Below are 18,402 nucleotides of genomic sequence, written 5' to 3'. Positions count from 1 at the left end.
ACCCGCAGCTCCCGTATACACAGTATGATGGACCCGCAGCTCCTGTATACACAGTATGATGGACCCGCAGCTTATACACAGTATGATTGGCCAACGGTGCAGCCTGTGTCCTCACACCACGGTGCAGCCTGTTCTCCTCCCTCAGTGCAGCCTGTGCCCTCCAATCAGGGCCCTCACCCCTCAGTGCAGTCTGTGCCCTCCCCCTTAGGTGCAGCCTGTGCCCTCCCCCCTCAGTGCAGCCCGTGCCCACTGCCCTCCCCCCTCAGTGCAGCTAGCTTGTGTTCTCCCCCTCAGTACAAGGCGGCTGCGGCGCGCACTATTAATAACCCTCTCCCTGCTGCCATGTACGGTCTCCTGGCTGTGTGCTCTCTTTGTAGCGCTGTATGATGACGTCATCGCAGCGCGTCCGGTCCGTACTGTGCTCACCGGGGGGCTCTTCCCGGAGGCCGGAGCTTCGGGTGAGTGCAACCCGCATTAACCCCTTCCTGCTGCCCAGTGTGACAGAAGCATGCCCTGCATTGTTGTTGCGTCCTGTGCAGACACGAGATACAGGCGAGGAAGAGTCGCATCACAGCGAGCCCAGAACATGAAATCTGGGATGAATAGGTTGCTCTTGTTGTGAGCTCCATCACTGGGAGCAGGACAGACACCATAAGGACCGGGGTCTAGGACAGCACTGCAGGGGTCACCAGACAGAGCCCACTCACTTAGGCTACGTTCACATTTGCGTTGTGCGCCGCAGCGCACAACGCAAACAAAAACGCGGCAAAACGCACTCTAAAACGCTGCGTTTTGCGCCGCATGCGTCCTTTTTGGCCGAAAGTTGGACGCAAAAAAAATGCAACTTGATGCGTTTCTTGCGTCCAACGCTTGCGGCCATGCGGCGCACAGCGCAGCACAACGCATGTCCATGCGCCCCCATGTTAAATATAGGGGCGCATGACGCATGCGGCGCCGCTGCGGCGCCCGACGCTGCGGCGAGGACCGCAAATGTGAACGTAGCCTAAGGCTACGTTCACATTTGCGAGCGGCGCCGCATGCGTCATGCGCCCCTATATTTAACATGGGGGCGCATGGACATGCGTTGTGCTGCGCTGTGCGCCGCATGGCTGCAAGCGTTGGACGCAAGAAACGCTTCAAGTTGCATTTTTTTTGCGTCCAACTTTCCAAAAAGGACGCATGCGGCGCAAAACACAGCGTTTTAGCGTGCGTTTTGCCGCGTTTTTGTTTGCGTTGTGCGCTGCGGCGCCGACGCTGCGGCGCACAACGCAAATGTGAACGTAGCCTTATAATGGGGGAGTGACATACTGGGAAGAACAGCCCAGTGGCAGCAGTGTACCTCCCAGACTCTGCCATGGAGGACCCCTTGCCATGGAGGACCCTTCTGTGTGACTTACTGTGCCTGATCTCTGCGGAGGCGCCTGGGAACATTACATGACACGTTTTGCGGCTTTTCCGTATTGAATTTTCTGCAAGATCACAGACTTTATGAATTTGCTGCAAATGTAACCTTTTGTATTGCAAATTTCTGCCGAAATATAATGCATTTTCCTGCAAATCCGCACAGAAAATCTGAAACATTTTCTCTGTGAACTGTTAAACGCAGCAGATTTTTTGTACAAAATAATGTTCCGGAAAAAAATGCTGCTTTTACATCACTGGGCATGTGGCCTTAGGGTGGGTGGACGGTCAGTAAACGCCGTGCTGCGTCCAGATGTCACAGCATAGTGGATGGGATATCAAGAAATCCCTTGTCCACTATGCGTGCACGGACGGACATGCGTCGCTTCTCTCCAGACCGCAGCATGTCGATTTATTTTGCGGAGATGCGAGTTTCTGCAAGAGAAATTTCACCAATACAATGTATTGGCCGCGGTTATTCTCCAGAGTTCAGTGAACACATGCGGAATCCCCTGCGTTCAGTAGCCGGCAGCGCTTTGGATGCAGCGAACATGCACTGCGTCTAACGTGCTGCCAGTTCCGGATCCTCGGCACATACCCTAAGGGCTCATTCAGGTATCCGTTATTTTCTCGTATGAAGAAAAACAGTCTGAGCTCCACAGTTTTTGATCCGTGCGTGTCATCAGCTTGGAAAGAGAAAAATAAATATTAAAAAAGGTTCTCCGGCCTCTCCTGTCAAATAATCCATGAAAAATGGACTGCTCATGGATGACATCTGAACGTAGTTCAGTGTTTTTTTTTTTTGTTTTGTTTTGTTTTTTTTTTATCCCACAGAACCATAGAACTTGCGTTTGGTGATTTTTGCTCTGACACTGTAAGGCTATGTGCACACGTTCAGTACTTTTCGCATTTTTTCAGCGGTTTTCCGCATAAAAAACGCTTTCATTAAGCATCCTATTATTAGAATGCAATCTGCAATTTTTGTGTACATGTTGCGTGTTTTTTTTTCCGCATAAAAAATGCATCGCTGAAAAAAACGCTTCATGTTCATTAATTTTGCGGAAAATCTCCGGATTTGCCACTATATAATATAGTAGTGGAAAGCTCCGGAAAAATCCGCATAAAAATCCGCGAAAAAAACGCTATAAAAACGCGAGTGGATTTCTCGCAGAAAAAGCCCTGTTTTGTTCAGGAAATTTCTGCAAAGAATCCTGAACGTGTGCACATAACCTTAGGGTATGTGCATACGTTGCGGATTCCATTCAGGAATTGTCAGCGCAGATTCTGCAAAAGGGCGTTTTACCTGCAGATTTAGTGCAGTTTTTGTGTGGATTTCACTTGCATTTTTACACCTGCGGATTTCTATTAAGGAATAGGTGTAAAACGCTGCGGAATCCGCACAAAGAATTGACATGCTGCAGAAAATAAACCGCAGGAAAATCTGCGCGGTATTTTCTGCAGCATGTGCACAGCGGATTTGGTTTTCCATAGCTTTACATGTTACTGTACAATGCATAGAAAACTGCTGCAGATCCGCAACGTCAAATCCGCAAAGTGTGCACATACCCTAAGGCTATGTTCACATGTTGAGTTTTTGCAGCATTTTTTTTTATTTTTTTTAACACAAATTTTCACAGTACCAGCAAAGTCTATGTGATTTCAGAAATCTCGTGCCCGCACCTTGTTTTTTTTTTTAAATTTTGTTGACTGTTTTGTCAAAGACCTACGTTTTTGCAAAGTGCAGCTTGTCACCTCTTTCAGCGTTTTTCACCCACTGAAAGAAATGGGTAGTGCCAAAAATGCTGCAAGAAACGCAGGTATCTGGTTTTGCTGTGTTTTTGGTACCTGATGAAGTTGAATCCAGATTTTTATTTTTATTTTTATATGCACTAAACTTATATCAGCATGCACAAGAGAGAAATCTATCCCTGACAAAAAGGCAGCAAAAAAAACAGCAATACCTGCATTTTGTAAGCAGCTCAAAGTTTGCCTAAAAAAAGTGCAACGTGTGAACCTAGCCTTAGATATCGGACAAGTCTCAATCCCCTCGGTAAGGCTAGGTTCACATTGCGTTAGGGCAATCCGTTTAGCGCTAGCGGATTGCTCTAACGCAATGTCTTTTTCGGGGCCACGTTTAGGGGTCGCGTTAACGTCCCCGCTAGTGCAGATCCCCGATCTGCCACAGCGGGGAACGGACCTCGGGCGCGCCGCGGACCCTGCAAGCAGCGTCCGAGGCGCATCACAAAAGAACGGCACATCGCTAGCGTGTGCTGAAACCGGCACGCGCTAGGGATGCGCTACAGGCGAAATTTACATTGCTGTCAATGGGTGTGCTAACGGACCCGTTGCACGGCGTTAATTGCGACATTTTCGCCGTGCAACGCTGTCCGTTAGCGATCACTCAATAACGCAATGTGAACCTAGCGTAAGCTGGAAAAATCAGACATGTAAACCGACCCATAGACTATCACAGGGACAAGTGACGTCTGTGAAAAAACATTTGACATCTGATTGAGCCCTAAGACTAATTTACCCCGCCGAGTATTTGGTAAGCTTTTTTTATGTAGCATTTAGCCAAATTGGGTTCTTGTGTTTTTGAGTGCATGTGGTGTTTTTTTTTTTTTTTCTCTGTGGTGGTGTTCGATCCTTTTTGGTATGTCACGTTTTAAATAAAACTGCTTTCTTTTGGAAACTTTATTGTTGCTGTGTTTTGATAAAACGTTATTGATATACATGTGCAGACTGCATGCATTTTACTGCGCTCCTCCTTTTAAACCTTCAGGTGTGTATAGCGGGCGGCTTCTTAACAAAGGCATCGGAAGAATGAGCATGGTACTTCTAGTAACTGCTTCAATGTTTCCGAATTCTGCAGCGGTTAAAGCACCACTTCAGCGTTTTTTTTTGTTTTTGCATCGTAGGAGTGGTGCTTTGAATGTAATTCCTGTGTCGGCATCTACATCCTTATCCAGCATTGGTCTCCAGCGAAAAATGACCTGCCGGCAACTCCAGTGTTTCATGGAGCAGAGCGGAGGTCATTTTTCAGTACATCTGAGAGCATCGTTCAGGCTCTCATAGACTTGCATTGAGTACTCATGACAAAGCTGGCGTCGTCATTGTCCAGGTTAGTTTAAAGGGAACCTGTCACCTCAAATTGGCGGAATATTTCAATGAGTTTTTACCGGTCCGATGGGCGGCGTTTCCTCTTCATTTCTCTACCCCGTCCGTCCCTGTAGTCCGCAATATGTTAGTGAATTAGAGTATGTGAGCGCCATGGTTGGTGCGTGCGCAATGCAATCTTCGGTGGCGCACGCGCAGTATGCTTTGCCCAACTGCAGGCAAAGCCAAAAAGTATTACTGCTCATGCACCCGCACACTATGTCCCGCAAAACAGCTAAATACTTCTAGGACATAGTGCGTGGGCGCATGCGCAGTAATGCTTTTTGGCTTTGCCCGCAGTTGGGCAAAGCATACTGCGCGTGCGCCACCGAAGATTGCATTGCGCACGCACCAACTATGGCGCTCACATACTCCAATTCACTAACCTATAACGGACTACAGGGATGGACGGGGTGGAGAAATGAAGAGGAAACGCCGCCCATCGATTCGGTAAAACCTCATTTAAATATCCCGCCAATTTGAGGTGACAGGTTCCCTTAATCAGAAGAAGCCGTGACTGCGCAGTGGGCTCATGATGAGATTTTGAGGTCAATGTGCAAAATCCATAGCTGATCCAAAATCTAAAAATGTAGCCGCCTATCAAGACACCTTATGTGCTCATCCAGGAGACGTTTATGAGAAGCGAAAGAAATTGGCGCAAAGATTATCCCAGCAGTCGCATGTCATCAGAACAACGTGTGGACATGTACCGAAATAAAATCGCATGATGCTGTACCGAGGGTCAGCTCTGCAGGATTTAAAGAAGCTCCTCACAAAACATTTTATTGCCTAAACCCATGTAAATATATATGTAATGTATAGTGGGGAAAAAAGTATTTTCGTCAGCCACCAATTGTGCAATTTCTCTGTCCCCATGATGGACCACGGAGAGAGGGGATCCGCCCACCAAGGACAGGAAACCTACAGATAAAAAGGCGGTACCTCTCTCCCGCATCAGTTTTGGTTTCCTGTCCTTGATAGGGAACCTGCAGCAAATCTTAGATGACAGGGTGGTCCTAAAAACAGACCCGGCATATCTACCAAAAAGTAGCTTCCTGGTTTCACAGATCTCAAGAGATTTCCCTTCCCTCCTTCTGCCCAAACCCTAAAAATGAGGGGGAAAAGACCTTACATACATTAAATGTTAGAAGGTGTCTCATCCATTACCTAGAAGCTACTAGGGAGTGTAGGGAGGATAGATATCTTTTTGTGTGCTTTCAGGGCCCTCGGAAAGGTAAAAAGGCCTCCAAGGATACATTGGCAAGATGGATCAAAGATGCCATCAACCTCATACACCTCAAGCGGAATGTCAGCTCCAGGGGAGGTTAAAGCTCACTCGACAAGAGCAGTGGCGGCCTCCTGGGCGGAAAGAGCCGGTGCTTCAATTGACCAGACATGTAGAGCTGCCACTTGGTCTTCACCCCAAGCATTCTTTAAGCACTATCGGTTGGACTTAACTTCTTCTTCAGACCTTACCTTTGGTAAAAGGGTTCTGGAAGCGGTGGTCCCTCCCTAAATGTACAGTCCCTGCAATTCTCTCCGTGGTGCCGTCATGGGGGACAGAGAAAAATGTAGATACTCACCGATAACGTGTTTCTCTGAGCCCATGACAGCACCCGTACATTCCCTCCCTTCACGTGTGGGTGTGCACACTAGTACAGTGTTTAGCTAGTAAATAAGTAATAATCACGCGGTGTCTCTACTAAGACTTAGTAATGTTGAAATACTTTAATTATTAACCTGATATTCCCTTCATGCTCTGTAAACAAACTGATGCGGGAGAGAGGTACCGCCTTTTTACCTGTAGGTTTCCTGTCCTTGGTGGGCGGATCCCCTCTCTCCGTGGTGCCATCATGGGCTCAGAGAAACACCGTTTTCGGTGAGTAACTACATTTTTCTCCCACTTAAAGAGATGAGAGAGGCCTGTAATTGACATCATAGGTAGACCACAACTATGAGAGTGAAAATGAGAAAACAAATCCAGAAAATCACCTTGTCCTGATTTGGCAAGATTTATTTTGCAAATTATGGTGAAAAATAAGTATTTGATTACCTAAAAACATGCAAGAGTTCAGGCTCTCACAGACCTGTAACTTCTTTAAGAGGCTCCTCTGTTCTCCACTCATTACCTGTATTAATGGCACCTGTTTGAACTTACCAGTTTAAAAGACACTTGTCCACAACTCAGACAGTCACACTCCAAACTCCACTATGGTGAAGACCAAAGAGCTGTCGAAGGACACCAGAAACAAAATTGTAGCCCTGCTCCAGGCTGGGAAGATTGAATCTGCAATAGGCTAACAGCTTGGTGTGATGAAATCAACTGTGGGAGCAATAATAAGAAAATGGAAGACATACAAGACCACTGATAATCTCCCTCAATCTGGGGCTCCACACAAAATCTCACCCCATGGGGTAAAAATGATCACGAGCGGTGAGCAAAAATCCCAGAATCACACAAGGGGACCTAGTGAATGACCTGGATAGGGCTGGGACTACCGTAAAAAAGGGTACCATCAATAGCACACTACGCCGCCAAGGACTTAGATCCTGAAGTTCCAAATGTGTCCCCCTGCTTAAGCCAGTACATGTCTGGGCCCGTCTGACGTTTGCTAGAGAGCATTTGGATTATCCAGAAGAGTATTGGGAGAATGTCATATGGTCTAATGAAACCAAAGTAGAACTGTTTGGTAGAAACAAAACTCGTCGTGTTTGGAGGAGACAATGCTGAGTGGTATCCAAAGAACACCATAACTACTGTGAAGCATGGGGGTGGCAACATCATGCATTGGGGCTGTTTCTCTGCAAAGGGACCAGGACGACTGATCCTTGTACATGAAAGAATGAATGACGCCATATATCGTGAGATTTTGAGTGCAAACCTTCCATCAGCAAGGGCATTGAAGATGAAATGAGGATGGGTCTTTCAACATAATAATCCCAAGCACACCACCAGGACAATTTAGGGTTCGTAAGAAGTATATGAAGGACCTGGAGTGGCCTAGCCAGTCTCCAGATCTCAACCCCATAAAAAACCTTTAGAGGGAGTTGAAAGTCCATGTTGCCCAGTGACAGGCCCAAAACATCACTGCACTAGAGGATATCTGCATGGAATGGGCCAACATACCACCAACAGTGTGTGTGCCAACCTTGTGAAGACTTACAGAAACCGTTTGACCTCTGTCATTGCCAGCATAGGATATATAACAAAATATTGAGATGAACTTTTGTTATTGACCAAATACTTATTTTCCACCATAATTTTGTAAAATAAATGTTGCCAAATTAGACAAGGTGATTTTCTGGATTTGTTTTCTCATTTTGACTCTCATAGTTATGGTCTACCTATGATGTCAATTACAGGCCTCTCGCCTCTTTTTAAGTGGGAGAACGTGCACAATTGGTGGCTGACTAAATAACTTTTTTTTTTTCCCCACTGTAGGTGTATACTCACTGATCACAATCTTCCCAAATTTCTGGCAGAAAAAAACTTTTAAAATCCTCAGCATTTTGTCATAGTATGAAGCTGTGCCAAAATTTAGCGACTTTGATGTTTTTAATGACATTTTTGCTCAGCTCTGATAAAATGGGCAGAACCAGGACTGGTTGTGGTAACCCCCAGTTCCTCAAATTCATGACAAGTAGTAGTGTAGATTATGTTGCCAATCTTACTCCAGTTCTCGACTGGAGTCAAATTTGTGGTGAAGTGCACAACACTTTGTGTCTCTCCTGATTCATTAAGAGACATGTACCTCTTAGGCTATGTGCACACGTTCAGGATTTTTTGTGTTTTTTGTTGGCCTTTTTCCCCATGGGAAAAACGCTAAAAAAACCTTAAATTAAACATCCCATCATTTAATGCATTCCGCAATTTTTGTGCACATGCGTTTTTTTTTCCGCGAAAAAAACGCATTGCTGCAAAAAGTGCAGCGTGTTCATTAATTTAGCGGATTTTTCTCGTTTTTGCCACTATATTATTGCATTGGGAAGCTCCGGAAAAAAACGCAAAAAAAGGTGCAAAAAACGTGATAAAAATGCGAGCGGATTTCCTGCAGAAAAATGGAAAATTTAACTGTGAGCACTACTAGAGAAGGGGTGCTTAAGGACAGGTTCCCAAACCATATAGATTAATAGTAAGAGACCTAGCACTCAGCTTTAGGTAAGATGCAGCAGGAAAAATTTATTGTAAATACTGGAAAACGTTTCGGTCAATTGTGACCTTCATCAGTTACAAGAGGTTATTAAATAAAAGCCGGTAACGGGAATTATAATCGCTGCATGAGACAAGTGGTGGATGCCGCGTCGGAGAACACTGCAGCTCCAGGAATCTTCCTATTTGCTCATAGCAGGTTTGCCTACAACAAACTGATTTTGATATATGATCGTGCAGCAATTATAATTCCCGTTACCGGCTTTTATTTAATTGACCGAAACGTTTTCCTGTATTTACTACAATAATTTTTTCCTTCTGCATCTTACCTAAAGTTGAGTGCTAGATCTCTTACTATTTATTCCTGCAGAAAAAGTCCGGTCCGGTTTTGTTCAGGAAAATTCTGCAGACATTCCTGAATGTGTGCACATAGCCTAAATGATTCAGGCACCTCATTCTCCACCCTTCGCTTATCAAGAGCAGTGTGAAAAATGCAGGTCTTAAAGGGAACCTGTCACCCCCAAAATCGATGGTGAGGTAAGCCCACCGTCATCAGGGGCTTATCTACAGCATTCTGTAATGCTGTAGATAAGCCCCCGATGTTACCTAAAAGAAGAGAAAAAAGAGGTTAGATTATACTCACCCAGGGGCGGTTCCGCTGCGGTCCGGGTCCGATGGGTGTCTCAGGTCCGGTCCGGAGCCTCCCATCTTCATTCCATGACCTTCAGTCCTCTTCTGGTCTTCACGCCGCGGCTGCGGCGCAGGTGTACTTTGTCTGCCCTGTTGTGGGCAGAGCAAAGTACTGCAGTGAGCAGGCGTTGGGCCTCTCTGACCTTTCCTGGCGCCTGCGCACTGCAGTACTTTGCTCTGCCCACAACAGGGCAGACAAAAGTACGCCTGCGCCGCAGCCGCGGCGTGAAGACCAGAAGAGGACTGAAGGTCATGGAATGAAGATGGGAGGCTCCGGAGCGGACCTGAGACACCCATCGGACCAGCAGCGGGATCGCCCCTGGGTGAACGTAATCTAACCTCTTTTTCTCCTCTTTTAGGTAACATCGGGGGCTTCTCTACAGCATTACAGAATGCTGTAGATAAGCCCCTGATGATGGTGAGCTTACCTCACCATCGATTTTGGGGGTGACAGGCACCAATTCATTAAAGGGAACCTATGTGTGAGCTGGAAATCTCTCTTCTAGACTGCATTGTAAAAGAGACTCCTGGCTCATATAGTGATCCGGCGTGTCTCGATAGAAAGTCATGTGAAGGAGAAGAGGATCGTAGCAGTGCTGGAAACTGGGGAAAGCGGTGATCAGCAAGTATAGTACATGCCCTTACACTGCATGTACGTTTCCACAGGTTTGGTCAATAAGTAGTTTTGTGGGAGAGCCTCTATAAAGGAGGGGGATACAGAGAAGTGTGTACTACAGACAGTTAATGGATAGGCTTTTACGTGGTCTGTCCATGATCGTCAATGAAGCACAGTTCAATCAATCCAAGTGAACAGTAGGTACCCACACACATAAAATGGACATGAGATGCACCAGCAGCAAGTTTATCATCTACAAATGTGTGGTGTACGGCCATGAGGACACGGATTGTGGATCCAGTATTTTTTGGATGTCGTCCAGCAATTCTACGTACAGTTACCTGAATCTGACTGAGTTTTGTTCCTCTCAGCAAGAAACTGCTCTGTTTTTCGTGGCCTGCTGTTTTTTAGGCATGTTTGAAAAATGTAATTACGGTAATCAGGGTTTCTAATGGGGCCTCAAATTTGACTTTTTTTGTGTGTGTGCAGCTTTTTGATTAGACAGTGCCTAGTTTTGAGAGGTTGCCTCAAAGAACTTTCATGCATTTACTTCTCTTCCACAAGGCAAAGAAAAAAGCTCGAGACTGAACATATGACCAGCAAAGTGGTTTTAAAGTAGAAATAAAAGGGAAGAGCATTTTTTAAGCTATTTATTTATTTTTTTTGTCCGTACCTGCTGTATTGTGTGCATGTACACTTATGTAATTTAGCATTGTGATTGCGCCGATATACATCTCAATTCATGCACTGGTTGTGTGTATATGAAAAATGAATCTCCTTCTGCCTATTGGATTTCTGATTGCATTTTCCCATCTGTATGAAAATGTCAGTGTTGTAGCCTTCTGCTGACTATTTGCATGCCACCCACTTGTCACGCTCCCTCCGTTCAGCGTATTCCACCCCTGAGCGTTGCAGGTGAAGTGGAATTTCATGAACTTGACAAATGTTGCATTAAGAAGTTAGGCAAAGTGTTATCTTATCTATCATCAGGATCATTTTTTTCCCTGCCTACTTGACATGTAGAGCATGAATGACAGGTAGCATCTGGTTAGTACAGAGGAGCCGTCCACTGATTGTGATGGATCCTAATATGAATTACCATAGATATAATTTGCCGAGACCTTCGTGTTTGACTATTTTGCATCAGTGCTTCATCTATAAGTGACGATCCAGATACATGCATATTAATATCTACTGACAAACGCTGTAGGGGCAGGCACTGGGTTTCTGCTAGTGCAGGACTGGTGGGGAGAGCTTACTACCACATGGTAATTTAGGAGATGCGGCATCACCCCGACACCTGGATCGCTAGGTGAGTAATTACTATATTTTTCATCCCTGGATTTATGTTGCCTAAATCACAGGAAGCCTGAGTATGAGCCTGGATGCATGATTACAGCAATGTGCAGCATCCAGTGTCGTGTCCACCGCTAACATTGACTCTTGGGGGCCCACTGTTCAGCTACATGCAAATGTGGCATACCCTGTTTCTCCTCTGCTTCTACAGTTGTGGCCAAAAGTATTGACACCCCTGCAATTCTGTCAGATAATACTCAGTTTCTTCCTGAAAATGATTGCAAACACATTCTTTGTTATTATTATCTTCGTTTAATTTGTCTTAAATTAAAAAACACAAAAATAATTGTCCTAAAGCCAAATTGGATATAATTCCACACCAAACATAAAAAAGGGGGTGGACAAAAGTATTGGCACTGTTCGAAAAATCATGTGATGCTTCTCTAATTAGTGTAATTAACAGCACCTGTAACTTACCTGTGGCACCTTAGGCTACGTTCACATTTGCGGCCAGCGCCGCAGCGTCGGGCGCCGCAGCGGCGCCGCATGCGTCATGCGCCCCTATATTTAACATGGGGGCGCATGGACATGCGGCGCACTTGCGTTTTGCGCCGCATGCGTCGCTGCGGCGCCCGCGTCCAGGCGCAGAGGACGCAGCAAGTTGCATTTTTGCTGCGTCCAAATTCAATGAAAAAAACGACGCATGCGGCGCAAAACGCAGCGTTGTGCATGCGTTTTGCTGCGTTTTTGTTTGCGTTGTGCGCTGCGGCGCCGACGCTGCGGCGCACAACGCAAATGTGAACGTAGCCTAACAGGTGTTGGCAATAACTAAATCACACTTGCAGCCAGTTGACATGGATTAACCCCTTAACGACCGCCGATACGCCTTTTAACGGCGGCCGCTAAGGGTACTTAAACCACAGCGCCGTTAATTAACGGGGCTGTGGAAAAAGTGAATAGCGCCCCCCAGAGTCGGATTTTCTCTGGGGTCTCGGTTGCCGAGGGTAGCCGAGACCCCAGAGAACATGACTCGGGGGGGGTTTTACCGACCCCCGAGTTGCGATCGCCGGTAATTAACCGTTTACCGGCGGTCACAACAAAAAAAAAGCAAAACGCGATTTGCTATTTAATTTCTCTGTCCTCCGATGTGATCGCACATCGGAGGACAGAGAAATAGTGTCCCCGATGGCCCCCAATACTCACCTATCTCCCCCGGTGCTCCTCGTGGCTCCCGATGGGCGCCGCCATCTTTTTTCCGGGAAAAAATGGCGGGCGCAAGCGCAGTGCGCCCGGCACCCGGAAGATCTTTGGGGTCTCGGCTGCCGGGGGTAGCCGAGACCCCAAAGAACATGATCGGGGTCGGTTTTTACCGACCCCTGTTTTGCGATCGCCGGTAATTAACTGTTTACCGGCGACCGCAAAAAAAAAAAAAAAAAAGCGATCTGTAATTCTCTGTCCTCTGATGTGATCGCACATCAGAGGACAGAGAAATAGGGGGATTCGGGGACCCTATCATACCCGGTGTCCCCGGGTCCTCCTGCGTCTCCTCTTGCCGGCCGGCTTCTTCCTCTGCAAAGAAAATGGCGGGCGCATGCGCAGTGCGCCCGCCATCTGCTGCCATCTGCCGGCCGGCAGGAGAGACGAGTTGGGGCTAAAATTAGGGTTAGGGCTAGGGTTAGGGTTAGGGCTAGGGTTAGGACTAGGGTTAGGGTTAGGGCTAGGGTTAGGGCTAGGGTTGGGGCTAAATTTAGGGTTAGGGTTAGGCTACTTTCACACTAGCGTTTTTTGGCTTCCGTCGCAATGCGTCGTTGGAGAAAAAACGCATCCTGCAAAAGTGCTTGCAGGATGCGTTTTTTTCTCCATTGACTTGCATTAGCGACACATTGCGACGGATTGCCACACGTCGCCTCTGTCGTGCCGGAACTCCGCCCCCGCCTCCCCGCACCTCACAATGGGGCAGCGGATGCGTTGAAAAAACAGCATCCTCTCCACCCGTTGTGCGGCGCTTACAACGCTAGCGTTGGTACGTCGGCCCGACACACTGCGATGGGCCGAGTACGACGCTAGTGTGAAAGTAGCCTTAGGCTTCTTTCACACTTGCGTCGGTACGGGGCGGTCGCAATGCGTCAGCCCGACGTACCGACGCACGTTGTAAAAATTGTGCACAACGTGGGCAGTGGATGCAGTTTTTCAACGCATCCGCTGCCCAGTCTATGTCTTGGGGAGGAGGGGGCAGAGTTACGGCCACGCATGCGCGGAAATGGCGGACGCGATGTACAAAAAAAAAGGTTACATTGAACTTTTTTTGTGACGACGGTCCGCCAAAACACAACGGATCCAGTGCACGATGGACGCTGTCATGAATCCCCAATGGCTAGGGATAGCACAGGATAAGCAAGGTAAAATAAATATCGGACGAGCTCTAGGGTGATGGAACCTGGGCTGACCGCTGCCCTACGCCTGACAAACGCAACTAGAGATAGCCAGGGAGCGTGCCTACGTTGGTTCTAGACGCCACGCACCAGCCTAAGAGCTAACTAGTACTGCAGAGAAAACAGAGACCTCACTTGCCTCCAGAGGAATTAACCCCAAAGATATAGTTGCCCCCCACATGTATTGACGGTGAAATGAGAGGAAGGCACATACATAGAGATGATGTATATAGCTTTAGCAAATAGAGGCCCGCTGAAAACTAGAAAGCAGAATGACACAAAAGGGGACTGAGCGGTCAGCAAAAAACCCTAATCAAAAAAACCATCCTGAGATTACAAGAACCCATGTGCCAACTCATGGCACATGGGGAGAACCTCAGTCCACTAGAGCTACCAGCTAACAAAGAGACATTCTAAGCAAGCTGGACAAAAAACCAAACAACTGAAAATCAGCACTTAGCTTATCCTGAAAGATCTGGGAGCAGGTAGGCAGGAACCAAACAGAGCACATCTGAACACATTGATAGCCGGCAAGGGAAATGACAGAGAGGCCAGGTAAAATAGGAAACACCCAGCCTCTGATGGACAGATGGAAACCAAAGGCCGCAACCCACCAAAGTCACCCAGTACCAGCAATAACCACCAGAGGGAGCCCGCAAACAGAATCCACAACAGGACGCGACGTGTGGCCATCCGTCTGTAATACAAGTCTATGGGCAAAAAAGGCATCCTGTGGGCACATTTGCAGGATCCGTTTTTTGTCCAAAACGACGGATTGTGACGGATGCCACACGACGCAAGTGTGAAAGTAGCCTTCACGAGAACCCCCAGGGCGATCAGGGTGAGCTCTATGGAAGGCGCGGACCAAATCAGTCGCATGAACATCGGAGGCGACCACCCAGGAATTGTCCTCCTGACCATAACCCTTCCACTTAACCAAATACTGGAGTTTGCGTCTGGAAACACGAGAATCCAAGATCTTTTCAACAACATACTCCAATTCTCCCTCCACCAGCACCGGAGCAGGAGGCTCGACCGAAGGAACAACAGGCACCTCATACCTCCGCAACAACGACCGATGGAACACATCATGAATAGCGAACGATGCTGGGAGATCCAAACGGAAAGATACAGGGTTAAGAATCTCCGAGATCCTATAAGGACCGATGAACCGAGGCTTGAACTTAGGAGAAGAGACCTTCATAGGGACAAAACGAGAAGACAACCACACCAAGTCCCCAACAAGAAGTCGGGGACCCACGCGGCGACGGCGATTAGCAAACTGCTGAGTCTTCTCCTGAGATAACTTCAAATTGTCCACCACCTGATTCCAAATGTGATGTAGCCTGTCCACCACCACGTCCACTCCAGGACAATCCGAAGACTCCACCTGACCAGAGGAAAAACGAGGATGAAACCCCGAATTACAAAAAAAAGGAGAGACCAACGTGGCCGAACTAGCCCGATTATTAAGAGCAAATTCGGCCAGTGGCAAAAAAGCAACCCATTCATCCTGATCAGCAGAAACAAAACACCTCAAATAAGTTTCCAAGGTCTGATTAGTTCGCTCCGTCTGGCCATTCGTCTGAGGATGGAATGCAGACGAGAAAGACAAATCAATGCCCATCTTGGCACAAAACGTCCGCCAAAATCTAGACACAAACTGGGATCCCCTGTCAGAAACGATATTCTCCGGAATCCCATGCAAACGAACCACGTTCTGAAAAAACAAAGGAACCAACTCAGAGGAGGAGGGCAACTTAGGCAAGGGCACCAAATGAACCATCTTAGAAAAGCGGTCACACACAACCCAGATAACGGACATTTTCTGTGAAACCGGGAGATCAGAAATAAAATCCATGGAAATGTGCGTCCAAGGCCTCTTCGGGATGGGCAAGGATAACAACAACCCACTAGCCCGTGAACAGCAAGGCTTAGCTCGAGCACACACTTCACAAGACTGCACAAAGGTACGCACATCCCTAGACAAGGAAGGCCACCAAAAAGACCTGGCCACCAAGTCTCTTGTACCAAATATTCCAGGATGACCAGCCAACACAGAAGAATGGACCTCGGAGATGACTCTACTGGTCCAATCATCCGGAACAAACAGTCTTTCTGGTGGACATAGATCCGGTTTATCCACATGAAACTCCTGCAATGCGCGTCGCAAGTCTGGGGATACGGCGGACAATATTACTCCATCCCTAAGGATACCAGCAGGCCCAGTGTCTCCAGGAGAGTCAGGCACAAAACTCCTGGAAAGATCATCTGCCTTCACATTCTTTGAACCTGGCAGGTATGAAACCACGAAATTGAAACGAGAAAAAAATAACGACCAACGAGCCTGTCTAGGATTCAAACGCCTGGCAGACTCAAGGTAAATGAGATTCTTGTGATCAGTCAAGACCACCACGCGATGTTTAGCACCCTCAAGCCAATGACGCCACTCCTCAAATGCCCACTTCATGGCCAAAAGCTCCCGATTACCCACATCATAATTGCGCTCGGCGGGCGAGAATTTTCTAGAGAAGAAAGCACATGGCTTCATCACCGAGCCATTAGAACTTCTCTGTGACAAAACCGCCCCCGCTCCAATCTCGGAAGCATCAACCTCCACCTGGAAAGGAAGTGAAACATCTGGTTGACACAACACAGGAGCAGAAGAAAACCGGCGCTTAAGTTCCCGAAAGGCCTCCACGGCCGCAGGAGACCAATCAGCAACATCAGCACCCTTTTTAGTCAAATCAGTCAAAGGTTTAACAATACTGGAAAAATTAGCAATGAACCGACGATAAAAATTAGCAAACCCCAAGAACTTCTGAAGGCTCTTAACAGATGTAGGTTGTGTCCAGTCACAAATAGCCTGAACCTTAACGGGATCCATCTCAATAGTAGAAGGAGAAAAAATGTACCCCAAAAAAGAAATCTTCTGGACTCCGAAGAAACACTTTGAGCCCTTCACAAACAGAGAATTGGCCCGCAAAACCTGAAACACCTTCCTGACCTGTAGAACATGAGACTCCCAGTCATCAGAAAACACCAAAATATCATCCAAATACACAATCATAAACTTATCCAGATATTCACGGAAAATATTGTGCATAAAGGACTGAAAGACTGACGGAGCATTGGAGAGTCCAAAAGGCATTACCAAATACTCAAAATGGCCCTCAGGCGTATTAAATGCGGTTTTCCACTCATCACCCTGTTTTATCCGCACCAGATTATACGCACCACGAAGATCTATTTTAGTGAACCACCTAGCCCCCTTAATGCGAGCAAACAAATCAGTAAATAATGGCAATGGATACTGGTATTTGACTGTAATCTTATTCAGAAGGCGATAATCTATACAAGGCCTCAGGGAACCATCTTTTTTTGCCACGAAAAAAAAACCTGCTCCCAGAGGGGACGAAGATGGACGAATATGTCCCTTTTCCAAGGACTCCTTAATATAATTCCGCATAGCAGTATGCTTTGGCAGTGACAGATTAAATAAACGACCCTTAGGGAACTTACTGCCAGGAATCAATTCTATAGCACAGTCACACTCTCTATGGGGAGGGAGCGAATTGAGCTTAGGCTCCTCAAAAACATCCCTATAATCCGACAAAAACGCAGGGATCTCCGAAGGAGTAGATGAAGCTATAGAAATCGGAGGTGCATCATCATGAACCCCGTGACATCCCCAGCTTAGCACAGACATTGTTTTCCAGTCCAGGACAGGATTATGAGTTTGTAACCATGGCAGACCAAGCACTAGTACATCATGTAAATTATACAGTACAAGGAAGCGAATCACCTCCTGATGAACGGTAGTCATGCGCATGGTCACTTGTGTCCAATACTGCGGTTTATTCATAGCCAATGGTGTAGAATCAATTCCTTTCAGAGGAATAGGAACTTCCAGAGGCTCTAGACTAAAACCGCAGCGTTTAGCAAATGACCAATCCATAAGACTCAGGGCAGCGCCTGAATCCACATAGGCATCGACGGAAATGGAAGACAGTGAAAAAATCAGAGTCACAGACAAAATGAACTTAGACTGCAGAGTATCAATGGCAAAAGATTTATCAACCCTTTTTGTGCGTTTAGAGCATGCTGATATAACATGAGCTGAATCACCACAATAAAAACACAAACCATTTTTCCGCCTATAATTTTGCCGTTCACTTCTGGACTGAATTCTATCACATTGCATAGTCTCAGGTGCCTGTTCAGAAGACACCGCCAACTGGTGCACGGGTTTGCGCTCCCGTAAACGCCGATCAATCTGAATGGCCATAGCCATAGACTCATTCAGACCTGTAGGCGCAGGGAACCCCACCATAATATCCTTAATGGCCTCAGAAAGACCGTTTCTGAAGTTTGCAGCCAGGGCGCACTCATTCCACTGAGTAAGCACCGACCATTTCCGAAATTTCTGACAATATATTTCTGCTTCATCATGCCCCTGAGAGAGGGCCAATAAAGCCTTTTCAGCCTGAATCTCTAGGTTAGGTTCCTCATAGAGCAATCCCAATGCCAGAAAAAACGCATCCACACTGAGCAATGCAGGATCTCCTGGTGCCAATGCAAATGCCCAATTCTAAGGGTCGCCCCGTAGGAACGATATAACAATCTTGACCTGTTGAGCAGGGTCTCCAGAGGAGCGAGAT

At 46.9% G+C, this 18,402-nt stretch overlaps 1 protein-coding gene across 3 annotated transcripts in view; it reads left to right on the top strand.

Moving 5' to 3' along the window:
• Nucleotides 1-282: 282 nt before the first annotated feature.
• The window catches only part of METTL22 (methyltransferase 22, Kin17 lysine), a 256,306-nt gene continuing 238,186 nt past the window's right edge, over nucleotides 283-18,402 (top strand). For all 3 annotated transcript variants that reach the window (XM_077275255.1, XM_077275254.1, XM_077275253.1), the window contains exon 1: nucleotides 283-458. In XM_077275255.1, coding sequence (XP_077131370.1) covers nucleotides 384-458 — 75 coding nt within the window. In that variant the 5' untranslated portion in view covers nucleotides 283-383. The remainder of the gene's footprint in view (nucleotides 459-18,402) is intronic.

The sequence above is a fragment of the Ranitomeya variabilis genome, chromosome 7 (assembly GCF_051348905.1).
Source record: "Ranitomeya variabilis isolate aRanVar5 chromosome 7, aRanVar5.hap1, whole genome shotgun sequence".
Lineage (NCBI taxonomy): Eukaryota > Metazoa > Chordata > Amphibia > Anura > Dendrobatidae > Ranitomeya > Ranitomeya variabilis.
This window is presented reverse-complemented; position numbering and strand designations above follow the sequence as displayed.